The following is a 16,938-nucleotide window of genomic DNA, read 5'->3' as shown; positions in this document are numbered from 1 at the left end:
GCATTAGAAAAGCCTCCAGCAGGTGGGGCTGCTTGCATGTGATGGACCAGAGCGTGTGCCCCAGGCTAAGTGTGTAACAGGACTGGAGCGTGACGCCAGTCCTGGCTGCTCCATGCTGGGAGGAGGGTCTTTCATGGGAAGGGGACTCCCTAGGAAATGGGTCACTTGTCACCTGGGCACCTGCAGAGAGAACCCAGGCATACTGCGGAAAGCACAGGTTTTTCCTGAATTCCACTTTGGACATGCTTTTGTGTGCCTGAGGCTTATGTGATACAGGTGACTTTAAACTCAAATGCAGCTTCTTTGTGTGCCTGAGGCTTATGTGATACAAGTGACTTTAAACTCAAATGCAGCTTCTTTTCTTTTCCTCTCCTTTTTCTTTCCCAATGGCATGGGGACAGAGAGCAGTGGTGAGCACGCCAGGACCTGAGGTAAGTGCCATCTTGTTTCCACAGAGAGCCCCGGGGAGCTGGGTTAGAACACCCGTGAGAGCAGTGTGTCCCCAAAACTCACGGTGCCCTTCTTTCCACAGGGCAAGCCAGGGTACGCAGGCTTTCCTGTAAGTAGCTTTGCTTCGGAGCTGCATGCTTGCCCAGCAACGCTCTGCACTGGGGGGTGGGCATGGGCTCTGCTTGGTACACACAGGATGGTAGTATAAGCTTGGGTTATTGTCCTCGAGGACATGATGCTATCAGGAAGATAATGGGGGCTGGAGGGGATCGCATGGTACCCTTGCCGTCTACAATTGTTCAGGACACCGAAGGGACTGCCTTGTGAACAGTGAGCAACCACAGGGACAGAATATGGGGGAACATGGGGTCCAAGGGATATTGGGTCAGGGACCCTCATTTCTATCTGGTCTTCATTGTAGGGACCTGCTGGGCCGAAGGGTGACCTGGGTTCCAAAGGCGAGCAGGGTCTTCCAGGGCCCAAGGTAAGGGGCTGGGGTACCATCTGCTCCTTTCCTAGGAACCAAAGACCTGCTCCGATGGCTCCTGAGGCAGGCTGGACCCTGGGGGTACTGGGACATGCCATCTCTATTACCTTAACTCAGAAGGCTCTGGTCACAACCTTCCCACGTAGGCCAGGACCCCCTCCCTCTGTTTCAGTCTTGGGGGTATCTGAGGCCTTATGGCTGAGCCCTGACCCGTCCTTCCTGTCCTGCCATTTCAGGGTGAGAAAGGCGAGCCAGGTGCTATCTTTGGCCCTGATGGCAGAGCCCTGGGTCCTGCCCAGAAAGGAGCCAAGGTGAGAATGGGGTTGGGGTTCCCTGACATTGTAAAGACAGCATGAATGGGGGCATCCTGACAGAGAGGCAGGATCACAACACACTCAAACCTTCCCTGAATGGGTTTCCCAAGCCTCCCATAGCCTAATTCTGTTCCCCTCCCTTTGCCTCTTGCAACCATCCTGGGTGTGTTCTCACGACCCCCAAACCTGCCAATGGCTTGCATTATCCCCTTGCTGCTGTTGCCTGAGCTCACCTGTAAGAAGATTAGTGATATAGGCCATGGCCCAGTGTGCTCATTCTTCTGCCTGGCCTTTGTCTATGGGAGATGAAGGAGCCCAAGGCCTGCTAAGGGCACCCCATGAGTAAGCAACCATCCACCCTGTATAACTGAGGTATCTAGACCTCCTCCTTCCTGTGGTCCTGAGCTTGCAGCAACCTGAGCATAAGCCTTTGCTCAGCTGGTCAGGACTTGCTCCTCAGACCATTTTAGACTTCTACCCACCCCAGCAGGTCTTCCCAAGAAGGTTCCAGGGCAAGGGCCTTGGGAAGCCTTAGTGGCTATGAGGAATGGATCCTCGTTGGCCTACAGTGTTGTCAGGAAGTGAGCTGTTCATTCCTCAGGCCCAGAGAACCCTCTGCTCATAGAGGCTCTGTAGCTGAATTAAGACCTGGGTGACCTTAGCTCTACATTGTCCAAGTTGGATCCCACCCTCACCAACCCAGGGTGCATCCATCTGTGTCTCAGACCAGACCTGGTCCCAGTGCTGGTTTCTGTCCTGTCCTGGCATAGCCAGCAGCCTTGGCTGCCAGTCTAGCACATCTACATGGGTACAGGGACTCCAGAAGGCAGTGGGCAGGGTTAGCCATAGCTCCCTGACATACCTCTGATTCTCTATTCAGGGAGAACCAGGCTTCCGAGGACCCCCGGTGAGTAATGCCCTTTTGCTTACACTGAGTTTGTAGCCCAGGGTTTGTATCAACTGCCACATTGAAAACATGGGGTGGGGGTTGTTTGCCTGGATGACAACCAGCAGTTCCTCAGAGATGGCAACCCTGATTCTTTCCTGGGGTGGCCCCTCCCTCTTCACTAGGAGGCCTCACTCACCCTCCACATTCTTTCTGTAGGGTCCTTATGGGCGACCTGGGCACAAGGGTGAAATTGGCTTCCCTGGACGGCCGGTGAGGATTTGGTGGCCTACAAGTTGGACATAGTGGGTGGAGAGCACCTGGGGCCTGCAGAGGGCTGGGCCCTGGAGAAACTGGACAGCTGACCCTCCTGTCCTCCCCTTGGGTACAGCAATCATATCTACTTGGCCAATGTCTTAATACTTACTTATCTGGGCTAAGAGTATACTTCATCTGGCACCCCGTAGAAGGCCCTGGGCAAAAAGGGGACTCTGACCTGGGGCCTTCTGGTCAGTTTCCTGCCTCCTCTAGCTTCTGGGCAAAAGTGTGAAGACTTGACCCTGGGAAGGAGGGGGCTATGTACGGGCTATCCAGTACCCAACAAGCCCTGTTACTCTGTTCTGCTCAGGGTCGTCCCGGAACAAATGGATTAAAGGGAGAGAAAGGGGAGCCTGGAGATGCCAGCCTTGGGTTCAGCATGAGGGTAAGTGTCCTGTAATGGCAAATGGGTGCCTTGGAACACCAGGGAACAAGAAGGGCTAGGTCAGGGCCTCTCAGGTCATCTAGCAGGCTGTTTGAGATGGCTAATGATGTAGCTAGACATGTTTGACCTGACTATACTTTCATAAATACATGTGTATGTGGGCACACTCACAACTATATGTACATATCTTGCATGTTCCTATACCCAGGAGAGAGAAACATGGGGTCTTAGGGCATACCTTCTCTGGATCCACCAACACAGGTTTGTGTCTTTCAAAACATCTGCTGCCTTAGGGACTTAAGGGATTTTGTCTCATAGCATCGCTTACCTTTCTACTGGAGGCAGCCACTCAGAGACTCAGGGGCTCCCCCCAGCATGGCTGTGTCCAGCTCTGACTCCCACCTCCTACCTGCTTTGCCCAGAACAGAGATAGGAACGGGAATCCAGATATGAATACTTAAGAGAGTTCAGAGCAGAGATAGGCATGGAAATCCAGATATGGGTACTTCAGAGAGTTCACATTTGTGATGATCATGGCTGCTGCTGGTTTCTTGCCAGCCGCCTCCCCTGTGCACTAATGCCTACTAACCCCATGCAAAATCAAGAGCAAGCTGCGGCATTTGCAAAGCTGCAGGACCGGCAGTCATGGGCCAATCGCATCCATCCCAATGGAAAAGATTGGCTCTTGGATTTCATCCTCAGCTAGGATTTTTGAAATCAGGTTAAACACTGTTTTCTCTGCAGGGAGTGTATCCCTTAGTCTGAGGTACCAGCAAGTACACAGATGCTCACAGCCCTCCCCCTCCCCCGTGGAGCTGTCCTGGGTAAGGCGGGCCATGCAAGGTGCCTGGTCATGCCTATTTCCTCGAGAGGCCTTTTGCAGAATCAGTGTATAACCGTCAGAGCATGGGTCAGGCTGTCCCTTTCATTCAAGTCAAAGCCTTCTTGAGGGACTTAGCCGCTCCTGAGTGATCTCAGGAGAAGTACAACTACTGACCCTGGGCAGGAAACAGGCAGGCCCAGCTGGCAGGCACATGGACAAGTCAGTAATGCAGTCTTGATTTTTACATCATCAAACACATTCAGCTTTCTGACCTGACCGCTTCTCAGAAGAATTTCAGCCCATGTCTGCTGCCCTAGTCTACACTGATGGTTAGCTGTGACCTTGACTAACCAGAACCTTCTGTTCCTCCACAGGGATTGCCTGGCCCCCCTGGGCCTCCAGGCCCCCCAGGTCCTCCGGGAATGCCCATCTATGACAGCAATGTAAGTGGCCAGAGCTTCATTCTCCGGAGGCTTCTCTCCCATTGCTGCCTCTGGAATCCTCTCTGGGTATCTCTGGAATGGGTCTGTCGGGTAGGCTGCACCTGGGGGCAGTGGACAAGCAGTGAGTCCCCACAGGAGTAACTCTGCGGCTTGGAGACAGCCTCAAACCCAGCCTTAACAAGGGGAAGAGGTGACCTATGAGGGCAGGTCACTGTGACAAGGACTCTGGACATAGACCCTACCCCCATTCAGAGTGCCTATGGAAAGGGTTCTTGTCTGGCTCTGGAGAGGGGCCCTGGGATCTCTTGCCTTGGGGACCCGGATAGTCTTGCTTTCTAGAGCATTGTCCTTCAGCACCCCCCTCCCCGCTTGTTCTTTGTAGGCGTTTGTGGAGTCAGGCCGACCTGGACTACCAGGACAGCAAGGTGAGGGCACTGGGGATCACAGTGCATGCAAAAGTCTGGGGCTCCGGTAGGAAGATGGCAACAGGATAGTAACCTCAAACTGATTAGGAAAAAATGGAGCTGTGGGACTTGACTCTGTTAACTCTGGATATCCAGTTCCCGGGTCACGTCCTCAAACTTACCCTACTCCTAATATCACACACCCCCATAGCTGTCCACAGAGTCTAACTAGAGGCTCTGGTGCCGGGCATGACCATCCAAGATTTCTCAGAGAAGGTGCAGGAACAGACCCAGCCATCTATCAGTAGAGACATAGAGCAATGGCTCTCCCCAACACATACATTTGCTCCTCATGAGCTCTGAATCTATGTCCCCTACCCCCATATCCACAGCCTTTCTGGTCTAGCCTCAGCCTATGTACACAATAGCCAGGACTGGGACATCAGTGGGAGGGACCTTGACCGGATTTTCCCTGATAGCCTTGGGGTCTCTTCCCCTAGGTGTGCAGGGGCCTTCAGGACCAAAAGGTGACAAAGGAGAGGTGGGCCCACCTGGGCCTCCAGGTGAGCATACTTGCATGGTCTAGGCTGAGGGTTGTTGGGTACAGCCAGCCCCAGGGTGGGGCACTAGAACCTGGGGGTGCTGGATACCTGTTACACCATGGTTGCTGCCCAACGCTCTGGAGGGGCAAAGCACATGCTTTCTCTAAGTTCAGTAAGTCCTGAAAAGACCTGGATCTAGGGACCAGTCTCCACCAAAACCATCTGGGAAAGCAGGATAAAAGTTGAGACGCTTCCTGTGAGATGGAGGCAGGACCAGCTGGGAAGAGAGCTGAGGCCACTCCCTTTGACCCACAAAAGCGTTAGCACTCATGGGTGAGTGGGATCCCTGCTCAACACCAGCCCGATTCTCCCCATCAGCATCACTCAGAGTGTGTGGCGTGGTAAAGAAGACACAGGCACTGGAACCAAGACCGAACCAGAGATGGAGAAACCAGATCCCAGACCTTCTGGGAAGTGGGTACCAGGCTGGGACCAAGACTTAGAGTGTACCATGTCCCAAAGCTAAAAAGAAAGAGAATCATCTCAGAGAGCAGAGGGCTCTCTGGGTAAATCCTGGAACACAAGAGTTCAGAGAACTGGGGGAGATGATTTCCTTTGAGGACAGCAAGGGTTAGCTGGGAGTGGCCATCTCAGCACCTTGCCAGTGAAAGCACAGATTGAGAGATGAAGTCCACAGAGGGAGGACACAGCGAGGGTCTAGCGTGCTTGTTACTGGAGAACCAAAGAGAAACAGCAGTTGAGGGCAAAATGGCCCAGAGTTTCGAGACTGAGAAAAGATTTGCAGTGTTTCTCACAGTGAAAAGACGCACAGATCGGCAGAGGTGAGGAAAGCCAGAAGACCCTGCATGTTTCAGAACATCAGAGGGAGGCTCACACCGCAGAATTCCACAGCCCAGGAGTATGACTCTGCACCAAGAGGGTGGCCTAAGCAGCAAGCAGCCTGATGTGCAGCACAAGGCTCCTGGGAGAGACAGAAGTGGTGCCCAGAAAGGGGGAGGCAGGCAGCAGCTGACCAACACAGCAGGAAGAGGACAGGCTGCATGGCCACAGGCCCAGACTCTCTGGAGCAGTCTCTCTGATGTTTAGCTGAGGTCAAGGGTACAGATGAACTTGAAAGAAAGCCAAAAACAAAAGAATGTGCCCGATGCACGGATAAATGATACAAAAACACAGAGCAAAGCTTGGTGCAGATCCAGAGAGAAGGAGCTCAGAGCAGGGACTTGTAGAAAACAGCGGGCAAAATAGATCTGAACCCCCAGGTTTTCAGCAGCTGAACATGGACGCTTCTGTTGGAAGTCGGATGGGAGTGGACTGGCTCCCCAGAGAGACATAGAGAGACCTCTCCCTTAGGACAAGGGCAAGTTAGAGGATCAGGATAGAGAGAATTGTCCCAGGAGAAGGGAGCGAGCAATGGTCGGCAAAGTGTGCGTGTGTGACCAAGTGGCTCTTAGGAAATAAGGGTGGAATTTAAGAAGCTCTCATCTTGATCCAAGTCCATCTGCCAGAATAATCCAGTAACTGAACTCGTGTGCCTACAATCGCAGAACCTCGGGATAGGGAGTACAAGTAAGAAAACCATGCCGTCATTGTAAAAATTTAACCTGGAGTTGGAAGGGCTCAGCAGCCACCAATACTTGACTACATCATCTCTGCCCATATGCCAGTCACAGGGACTAGTCCCTGCAGGCAGAAGCGTGTTCTGCAGGTTTGGGGGAGGGGGTAGTCTCATGAATCTAGTACAAGCCCATGGTGAAGGAGCACCTGCATTGGAGGACCGCCCCAACAGCAGCCCTGCTCCAGGCAGCTTGCATGTCAAAGGAGAAGCAAAAGACCCTGAGGCAGCCTGGGTGGTGATTCTGGCAAAGCTTCTCTCAGAAGCCTGAATAGCTGGATCCTCTAAGTCTCCCATGGGCTGGGTCAGTGGGACCCCTTGCTCGTAGGTCATGGGGTTCCACAGACCATGGCCCAGTTCTAGGACAGGGGCTGAGGCTTGGGTCCTCCTAGTGGCCACTGTCACCTCCAATCCCAGGTGACATACCTGTAAGATGGCTGGGCAGGGGGTGAGCATGGAATCACTGCTCTTGACCATTTCATGTAGCAGCGAAGGGCCTCCAAGATAGAGACTCCACAAGGACATCAGCCTTGCAGGGGGACAGAAACAGGAAAACCTGACCCAAGGTTGCTACCCCTGAAAAAAGGGGTTAACCCCTCTTCACAAAATACAGCCTTAAATGGAATGTTACTGAGCCTCCAGGCTGAGGTCCTGGGAAGCAAACGCCACATTTGATGAAAACAGGAAGGCATTGTAGAGACAGAAATAAATAAAGTCATGTTTTATTTATGTATAAAATAACAGAGATCAAAGAAAAGTAAAGAAAAAATCCAGAGATGAAGTTAATTCTTTGAAGATGCCGAAACATCTCCCCACCCCTGTAAACTCACAGAGACAACAGGGAATGGCTTAGAGGAGGGATTCTGGGCCTTGCTGACTCTATGCCTGCAGGGACAGGACCAGGCTTCTTGAAGCAAGGGGCCTAGGGAAAGAAGAAGCCAGTTTACACAGGACCAAGTCTCCAGTGTACACAGTCCTGAGGATCTGTGGGGTGACAGAAGGAATGACTGCTTCTCTCCAGGCCACCGGGCAGACAGCCATTAGAAAAGCCAATGGCCAGTCATAAACATTTACAGGTGCAATTCTGCAGAAACACCATGACAAAAAAAAAAAATCCATTAACCAGGAGTAATTTAAGAAGATGTGTGGTCCTTACGCAAATCCATGAGGGCGGGTGGGGTGGGGGAGGGGAGTACAAACTATAGAGTCAATACTGTCATCTCCGTTCGCTTCCAACCTCCCTTTCTATCCTGCAGGGCAGTTCCCCATCGACTTCTTCCACCTGGGAGAGGAAATGAAGGTGGGTGAGATTGCTGGTCAAGTTGAGGGAAAGTGGATGTCCTGCTGGGGTGGCTGGTGTTTAGGCAGGTGCCTCTGTCCCTGGTGACAAGAGTGTACTGACATTCAGCCAAGCTGCTTTTCTTTCTTCTGGCTCCATGAGGAACGCTGGCCTTGCGGTAGCGTCCTTCCCTCTGGACACTCATTGTCCCAGGCTGGTGGGGGTGGGGTCGAGACAACAGGAGGTGGGAGCCAAGCTAGATCTGGAAGAGGACCAAGGAGGTGCCCATGACTCATGGAGCCAGTGCCAGCCTGTCATCCCCACCTGGCTCAGGTAACCATTTCCACCTGCAGGGTGACAAGGGAGACAGAGGGGACACTGGACAGAAAGGAGAGCGGGGAGAACCTGGGGCTGCTGGTGGTGGATTCTTCAGTTCAAGTGTGCCTGGACCACCTGGCCCGCCTGGCTACCCTGGGATTCCGGTAAGCCTGAACCCCAGGCCTCCTGCAGGCGTCCACACATCATGCCTGGCTGTGTGCCCTGAAAGACTCAGACCAAACCCTGCAAACTCTGCTGCCTAAGACCCCACATCTATTGGCTCCTCTGGGCACAAAGCTGGGTGGGCATATGAATCCTGGTGGCCTCATTTATTCCTCGTGGCCACTCTTCCTGCTGCTACCCATCTGCTACTGTCCCTGGCTTTGAGCAGCATTGAGCAGACTCCAAGGGTGTACCATCACAGTTGTCATGAGGTCTGGAGGGAGCAGGACCACTGGGAGGCCTTGGGGATGGTTCTTTGTCCTGGGACCACATCCCCAGCGAAAGGAGCCCTGTGGTAGGCAGGGCTGTACTGGTCTTAAAGGTTCTACCTATGGGGCTATGAGCAAATACAGTCCCAACCTGGGGCGTGCGGAATACAGTGGAAGGTTTTCTTGTTGTTCATAGGGTCCAAAGGGAGAAAGCATTCGGGGCCCACCTGGCCCTCCTGGCCCTCAGGGACCTCCTGGTATTGGCTATGAGGGGCGTCAGGGACCCCCAGGACCTCCAGGACCTCCAGGACCTCCCTCGTTCCCTGGTCCTCATAGGCAGAGTAAGTAGGAGATGGGAAGTGGCCCTGGGTCCCTGAGGGCTCCCATGGGGCCAGGAGTTCCCAGCTTTATCTCTCTCGTAGCTGTCAGCGTTCCTGGTCCTCCAGGCCCTCCTGGCCCTCCGGGTCCCCCAGGAGCCATGGGTGCCTCCGCTGGGGTAAGTGTTCAGTTGGCCAAGGTCCGAGGATCTGGATTAGGACTGGGGAGGTGGGTGGCATCTCAGGAAGTCCTTCCCATCAGTCAACTGGGTGCAGAGACCAGTGTCTGGGTTCATGGGGTCCCCAAGATACCCACTTCTCCAACCTCTACTCCTCCTTCTTGGGGATAGCCTGACAAAGATGGGTGCCTACCGAGAGTCGCCCTCTGGTCTCCCAAATCCTGGGAGCTCTGGGTACTCGGGATAGTAGGTCCGACATTGGGCTTGGGTTGGGGTTCCAGCAGGTGAGGATCTGGGCCACATACCAGACCATGCTGGACAAGGTACGCGAGGTGCCAGAGGGTTGGCTCATCTTCGTGGCTGAGAGGGAAGAGCTCTACGTACGTGTTAGAAATGGCTTCCGGAAGGTGCTGGTGAGTTCTCAGGGACCATCCCCCTCAACAGCCGCAAGAAGGATGGAAGGTTTTCTTAACTTTAAAGAATAGTAAGCAGGTTCCTCTGCACTTTTGGGGTTAGCAGTAAATGAATGTTTATTAGTTACTTTTATCATTGCCGAGACCAAATTCCCAGCAAGAAGTACCTTAAGGGAGGACAGGTCACTTTGGCTCATGCTTTGAGGTACGGTCCTTGGCAGTGACGAAGGTGCAGTGGCAGGGATGTGTCAGACAACTGGTCATATGGGGACCAAATGTTCAACATAACCCTGGCTTAGGTTGGGGGCAGAGGGAGGTAGATTCACATTCCACCTACAGCAATGTAACATGAGGTAGGGTCCTAACTCTAGAGCCCAGGTGGCTCATGGCCAAGGTCCTTAGATGTCCTCTACAGGACATGCAATGCGACAAAGCATCAGGGCTCGTCTTGGCATGGTGGCCTCAAGATGCATGGAGGCTACATATACTCTGGATCCCAGCACTGTGTTATATAAACACCACTGCGGGGGCCGGCCAGATGGCTCAGTGGGCATAGACACATGCCACACAGACCTGTCAACCTGAGTTTGATTTCAGAACGCACAAAAGGTGAAAGGACAGAACCAGTTCTGCAGAGCTGTCCTCTGACCTCCACACGCACATCCTGGCATGAGCACATGTATATTATGCGTAGACACATAGAATAATAAACACCACTGTGATGAACGTCCTTAGTACTGGTGGGATGCCTCAAAATGCATGATGGCTGCTGGGTACCAGCTTTTGGGTTCTGCGTCTATGGGCCTGGTAGGCCTGTCCTTCAGTGCCTTCCTGACCACCAGCCCTTCTGTCTGGCCTGGGAGAGTCTTTGGCGTCAGCAGTAGGTCTAACCAGTGCCCACTGTTCACTTAGTGCCAACCAGTGAGGTGTAGTCACATTCCTGTCTCTACAGGCCTCTTCCAGAGGGAGGGGCCGTGGGAAGAGGGTGATAGATGAGAGGCTCTGGCCTGAAGCCTGCTGTAGTAACCCCCACTGTTGCCTTTCAGCTGGAGGCCCGGACAGCTCTCCCACATGGGACGGTGAGGAACCTTTTCTCTCTGTGTGGCTGTTAGAAGTTAGCGTGGGTAGCAGAGCTCGGGAAGGTCACATGGTTCCTTGAAGTCTAGGAGCCAAATGCGTGTGGCTGGGCATTTGTGATCATTCTGTACAGTGCACAGGACGATCTACAATAGCTTTAGTTTTCAGCTTGGAATGAATGGATTTATAAAGTATACAACAAACGGAAGTAAAAGAATAACTAACAGAGTATAGATAGATAAATAAAGCGTTTTTAAATTGGGTACTCAAAACATTTGGCAGAAATTGATGATGGGGGGTGTGCTTTAAGGCAGCCAGCTGGAGTTCCCAAGAGAGTTCTGGGGAGGTGACGTCACCAGGCTGGACATTCACAGCAGCCAGCAGAAACTGACTGGGGAAGTTGGGGCATCAGCTGGAGTTCCTGACTGAGCTTTCTTCCCATGGCTGAGCTTACGGCTGAGCTTCCCACAGTTGACCGGCAGGCGCATTTATGCCATGGGACAAACAATGGTCACCCTGGTTGGAAATGGCTCACTTTCTAGCCTTCAAGGGCACCGTGTTTTACTCTTGGGCTGTTTTGTTCCTCTCTTCCCTCCATGCCACACAGTCAGTGGGGCTATCTCCAGTTGAGGAACCTTGGAGGGTACTTTGAGACCAAGATGCTTGGCTGTGAAATGGGCGGGGCGGGGAGGGCAACTTCACTTCCAGAGCCAGCTTCTCAGTGAGTTCAAACATGTGACGATTGACTAATACAGTGTAGGGTCTTAGCCTGAGCAGTAGCCAGGAACCTCAAGGAGGCTGTGATGAGTGATGACTGTCTTCCAAGCACAGGGAGGACTGGGGACCTGAACAGAGGGCATGCAAGTATCTCGGGCTGGCTCAGGATCCAGCTCCCTTCCCATCACCTTGGGCCCAGCCCTGTCCTACCCAAGAGCACAGAACAGACATGGGAAGGGATCGTACCAGATGAGGAGCTACTCCAGGCACTGTGTACTTCCTTCTCAGGGCAATGAGGTAGCGGCTCTGCCCCCACTGGTGCAGCTTCACGAAGGCAGCCCGTATACCCGGCGGGAGCATTCCTATTCCACTGCTCGGCCCTGGCGGGCAGATGACATTCTAGTCAACCCACCACGTCTGCCGGATCCACAGCCTTACCCTGGAGTTCCACACCACCACAGTGCCTATGTGCACCAGCCACCAGCTCGCCCCACAAGCTCACCTGCTCACACGCACCAGGACTTCCAGCCAGTGGTGAGTGTCCAGGGTTGAGGGGCATGTGTTCATCCAGCCCTAGTCCTGGCAGGATGGAGCGAATTCCCCCATAGCTGCCAGAGGAAATACTGTGGACAGAGATCTATGGGTGAGCTTCTGACTAATGTGGGCTATGCATCCCCTTAGGCCAGGGACTTGCCTTCCCTCTGGTGCCTTAATGACTGTCCATGAGATCAAACACCTATGAGCCAGTCCCTGTTACTCCTTTAATATGGCAGAGGAGAGAACACTGGATCATGCGTGTACTGTGCCTCTGCCTTGGAGGATGCTGGGGCAACCAAGGACGGGCAGCTGCTCCAGTCCCAGCAGACTGAACTGGTCCCTGTCACTGCTCATAGCTATTAACGGCTCTCTTAGGGAGCTGCTGGAACCACAGTGCCTCAGACATCCTTTGATATCCTGGACTGAAAGGGGCCAGCTAGGGCTGCTTGAAGGCGTTCACTGAAGTTACTGCTGTCTTGCACGCTCAGTGGAGTCTGCCTGTGTGCCCCGTGCAGCCTAGAGGCTAGATTACATGTGACGTTGCTTATGATGTAATTCTACATGACCTTTCCTGCAGCTCCACCTGGTGGCACTCAACAGCCCGCTGTCAGGTGGCATGCGTGGTATCCGTGGGGCCGACTTCCAGTGCTTCCAGCAGGCCCGAGCTGTGGGGCTGGCTGGCACCTTCCGTGCCTTCTTGTCCTCTAGGCTGCAGGACCTCTACAGTATTGTGCGCCGTGCTGACCGGGGGACTGTGCCTATCGTCAACCTGAAGGTGGGTGGAGTCTGTTCTGAGAAGCCCATAGCATGTCCCCAGATGGACCCATGCCTTATCCTTAGGTATAAAGTCATAGCAGGATCTCAAAATGCCCCCAACAGTCCCCACAAAGCTCCTTTAGCCCCGTACCTCCCAGGGCCCTGGTTCTTGTCCCATGGATGTTTCTAGTGGTTCCTGTGCTACTGACCACATAACTCAAAGTGGCCTGGAACCATTTCTGTATGCCACCTAGCCTGGCCCCTTGCCACAGAACCTATCGTGTGGCTTTATTCCTGGGTCTTTATGATAAAAAGAGCTGGATTCTTGATGTTCTTATAGCAGTATTTCCCAGAACCAGTGATGTGGACTGAGAGATCCCAGTGTCTCAGGCTCGGGGGGGCACCTATGGCTCTCACCCACTGTGATGGGGTGTACCTTTGGAGAAGGGCTTCCTCTGCCTCGATGTGTTCCTTGGTCTCTTGTGATCTCCCTAATACTCATTCCTCTGGCCTGATGTGACAGTGACTGAAGTCTGCTTGTCTCCTGTAGGATGAGGTGCTATCTGCCAGCTGGGACACCCTGTTTTCTGGCTCCCAGGGGCAATTGCAGCCTGGGGCCCGCATCTTTTCTTTCGATGGCAGAGATGTCCTGAGACACCCAGCCTGGTAGGTCTCCCAGCGTTAGATGGAGGGTGTCAAGACCTCTATCTCTAGACGGACACAGTCTATACAGAAAAATCACAGGGCTGGAGAGATGGCTCAGTGGGTTAGAGCACTGGCTATTCTTCCAGAGGACCTGTGTTCAATTCCCAGCACCCATAGGGCAGCTTATAACTGTCTGTAACTCCAGTTCTAAGGGATCCCATACCCTCACACAGACATCCATGCAGTCAAAACACCAATGCACGTAAAATAAATAAATAAATAAACCTTAAAAAAAAAATCACAGACCCTTAGAAGACCATGAGAATGGCTGGCCACAGTATGTTCAAACACTAGCCCGTCAGCACCCTCAAAGCCATGGCAGGTATGTTTGTCCATCACCTGCGACTACTTAATTAACTCTACTGCTCACCATGTAAGTGTCATGGAAAAGGATGGATTCTGCAAGGCAGCTCCCGCGCCCATAGCCCTTGGTCACAGAATGCACCGGAAATGCTGACACATGGCTGGGCTATCTTCAGAATGGCGTCCTACCCAGGGTCTCTACACCTGGCAGCTCAGACACCTGTTCCAATGACCGTGCTCTCTGAAGGGTGGCTCGGGGAGCTAGACAAAAGTCCCTAGGCGGCAGTTGAGTCCTGACCATCTGCTTTCCCCACTCATGAGGGCCCTCCTGGCCCCTACATGAGCTGTGGACAGAGCTGAGTGGCTAAATCCTGGCAGCAGGGTTTACTCCTAGCATTTATCAAGGCTAGCCCAGAGGTCCCCTGGCTCAGGCTACACCCCAACACCCTCTTCCTCTGCAAGAGTACACATCTGGGAGGTGACCTAAGTCCTTAAGGGGCCCTTCACTGTCCTGTCGTCCCATTGCCCCCAAATATAGCAGCTGGCCTCCCATCTTCTTTGCCCCAGAGGGCAGACCTGGAAGGACAGGCCTGCAGGTTGCTGACGGCCTCTATGCCTTGCAGGCCTCAGAAGAGTATATGGCACGGCTCAGACCCCAGCGGGCGCAGACTGATGGAGAATTACTGTGAGACATGGCGGACTGAGGCCAGTGAGGCTATAGGTCAGGCCTCCTCCCTGCTATCAGGCAGGCTGCTGGAACAGAGAGCTGCGAGCTGCCACAACGCCTACATCGTCCTGTGCATCGAGAATAGTTTCATGACCTCCTTCTCCAAGTAGGGCCTCTGCCAGCTAGAATGGTGGACAGGGAGGCACAGGATGGACACAGTGCAGGGAGCATCTGGTCAGTGCCCAGGGCCTGGCTGGGATACGATCCTGTGTAGTTCACACTTTATGTAATCCTCGAGAAATAAAAGGAAGCCAAAGAGTATATTTTTTTAAACATTTAAAATAGACTTCCTGCTCTTCCTCTCCCACTTGAACTGGCCAGGCTGGGGTCACAGATCTTCCTCCATGCTTGGTGGAGCTCTAGGGCCAAGTCAGGCCATAGCTGGGTGTCAGCAGGGGACTGCCCTAGGGTTGCTGCCCCAAACCTGCTGACTTTCTCTAACCTGGCATCTTTCCGGGCACAGAGCCTTTAAAAGGCAGTCCCATGTGCGTGCTGGGGACAGACCCCGGGACAGCGCAGGGCAGCTGGGACTCTCCTCTCAGCACCCAGTGACTGCCAACAGTACAGGCAGGCACCTGCTCACCCAGGTGCTAACTGGGACCACCTATGCTGATCGGTGGGAACCACCTCTCCTGCTTCCCCCTCTCTCCAGTAACAACACTCCCTGCCAGAGCAGGTTTCCAAGCTTAGTACTCGCTGTGACGACCGGATCTGAACCCTGTCCTGTCACTGTGCACAGAGGCCAGGAGTATGGGGCCCACCCTCAGGCTTGTCTCTCAGACTGGCCTCCCTGGTGACCCATGAGATTCCATCCAGAGTGAAACCCAAGCCCAACCAAGGCCAAGAGCTAGGTTCCGAGAGCACCCTGTCCTTGCTCACCAGCCCGAGGCCCACGAATCTTGCAGCAGCTGCACAAAACACCTCTCTGATGGAGAGACATGTGTGCTCAGGGCCACAAGTGGCCAATCAGAGCCACTATGCCTGCCTCAGGCTCTGATGTCCATGGATGGGGACAAATCCAATGGGGCTAGTTCTGTGACTGTGTGATATGAAGCCATTTCGAAGAGGTACCAAATAAAAGTGACCTTTTATACAGACACTTGGTTTATAGCTGCCTTCCCTGTTACGAAAAGGACAAATCATCCAAAATGAGACCTGGGAGCCTCTGTCCCTGCGCTTCCCAGCTGGAAGCCCACAGAGGGAGTACAGGTGAGTGTGGATATAGTCATGTGTCCATGGATACGGGCCTCTACAGACAAACAGACATGCATGTGTACATGTGGTGGCACACGTGGTCAGGTGTGTATACGCACAGGTTTGGATGGGTAGGGTATACAGAGACTAGGTACAGTTATACACAAATGTGCATGGCTGTCACAAGGGTGCAGAGGCATACAATGGCAGGCATAAATGTGTGTGCTGTGTATGTATGTGGTATATAGAGGTGTACATGGTATGCCTAGTTACACAGATGTCTGTGTGCACGTGTACAAAGGCATATGCAAGTGTGTATGTACAAGGTGTGCAGGCATACACAGGTATACAATGTATTGCACAGATGTGTACAAATGCTGTCAGTACCTGCCACCTGATCCAGCAATGCACATAAGGTGACTTCAAAATCATGTCGAGGAGGCTAGAGAGATGGCTCAGCAATTGAATACTTGCTGATCAGCGTTCAGCTCCCAGCACCCCCATGGCAACTTAAATCCCATCCATCCACCCATAACCCCAGTTCCAGGCAATCTGACACCCATTTCTGCCCTCCACAGGCACCTGGCACATATGTGATACACACACACACACGTGCATGCGCAAGCAAACACTCATATGGATAAACTAAAAATAAATCTCCAAATTTTGCAGAGATCTGTTCACTGGGCCCAAGATCCACCTCTTGTACTCACTATTTGGTCCTGAGGCTGACTCTAAGAGACTGTGCTTGCCAAACAGAGAAGGCCATGTCGAAAGCCTCCAGCCAAGTGGAGAACAGCTGGTGGCTGATAGAATGGCCCAGGATAAGAGAGGTGACCGTCCTCAGCCAGTATGGGTCACCAGGTGAGGGTTAAAGAGCCGCAGGCCAGGGTGGGCAGGTGCTACGGGGGAGGGGGAGGGCTTTGGCTGCCAGAGGCTTATCTTGCTGCCCCGGGTGAACGGGCATAGCAGGGGTGGCCACCCACTCTGCCTGCGGCAAAGGACAAGGCTTGTGTCCATCAGTAGTGTTCTATGAGATCCCCAAGCCCAGAAGAAATGGAACTAGCTCTCCCCAGTAAGGCTCTCAGGGTGCTGCGGCAGATGTGAATGCAGCTGGCCCAGTGTTCTCAGAAACCATCACTAGTTGGATATCCGGCCAGCCCTGATTGTAGCCTCTTCCTCAGCCCAGGGTCCCCAAGATGACCTTTCTCAAGTGGACCTCTGGGTAGGTCCTAGAGGCACAATTGGCTCAGCAGCCCCCATAACCAGCAATTTGGTTCTCTGGTGAGTTAGTCAGTCA

At 53.3% G+C, this 16,938-nt stretch overlaps 1 protein-coding gene across 5 annotated transcripts in view; it reads left to right on the top strand.

Annotated features, from left to right (window-relative positions):
* Col18a1 (collagen type XVIII alpha 1 chain) overlaps positions 1-15,523 on the top strand; it is a 109,323-nt gene extending 93,800 nt beyond the window's left edge. For 3 of the 5 annotated variants that reach the window (XM_057751041.1, XM_057751040.1, XM_057751038.1), the window contains 20 exons: positions 402-431; positions 533-559; positions 872-934; positions 1,174-1,248; positions 2,132-2,158; positions 2,357-2,410; positions 2,766-2,840; positions 4,038-4,106; positions 4,489-4,531; positions 5,011-5,073; positions 7,942-7,985; positions 8,318-8,446; positions 8,910-9,054; positions 9,136-9,209; positions 9,491-9,622; positions 10,669-10,701; positions 11,705-11,950; positions 12,531-12,728; positions 13,260-13,375; positions 14,341-15,523. In XM_057751041.1, the coding sequence (XP_057607024.1) occupies positions 402-431; positions 533-559; positions 872-934; positions 1,174-1,248; positions 2,132-2,158; positions 2,357-2,410; positions 2,766-2,840; positions 4,038-4,106; positions 4,489-4,531; positions 5,011-5,073; positions 7,942-7,985; positions 8,318-8,446; positions 8,910-9,054; positions 9,136-9,209; positions 9,491-9,622; positions 10,669-10,701; positions 11,705-11,950; positions 12,531-12,728; positions 13,260-13,375; positions 14,341-14,554 (1,857 nt within the window). In that variant the 3' untranslated portion in view covers positions 14,555-15,523. The remainder of the gene's footprint in view (positions 1-401; positions 432-532; positions 560-871; positions 935-1,173; positions 1,249-2,131; positions 2,159-2,356; positions 2,411-2,765; positions 2,841-4,037; positions 4,107-4,488; positions 4,532-5,010; positions 5,074-7,941; positions 7,986-8,317; positions 8,447-8,909; positions 9,055-9,135; positions 9,210-9,490; positions 9,623-10,668; positions 10,702-11,704; positions 11,951-12,530; positions 12,729-13,259; positions 13,376-14,340) is intronic. The other 2 variants (XM_057751042.1, XM_057751039.1) reach the window with 1 other exon arrangement.
* The last annotated feature ends 1,415 nt before the right edge of the window (positions 15,524-16,938 follow it).

This window comes from Chionomys nivalis, chromosome 19 (assembly GCF_950005125.1).
Source record: "Chionomys nivalis chromosome 19, mChiNiv1.1, whole genome shotgun sequence".
Lineage (NCBI taxonomy): Eukaryota > Metazoa > Chordata > Mammalia > Rodentia > Cricetidae > Chionomys > Chionomys nivalis.
Note: the sequence above shows the minus strand (reverse complement) of the source record. Positions and strands in the feature narration are given on the sequence as shown.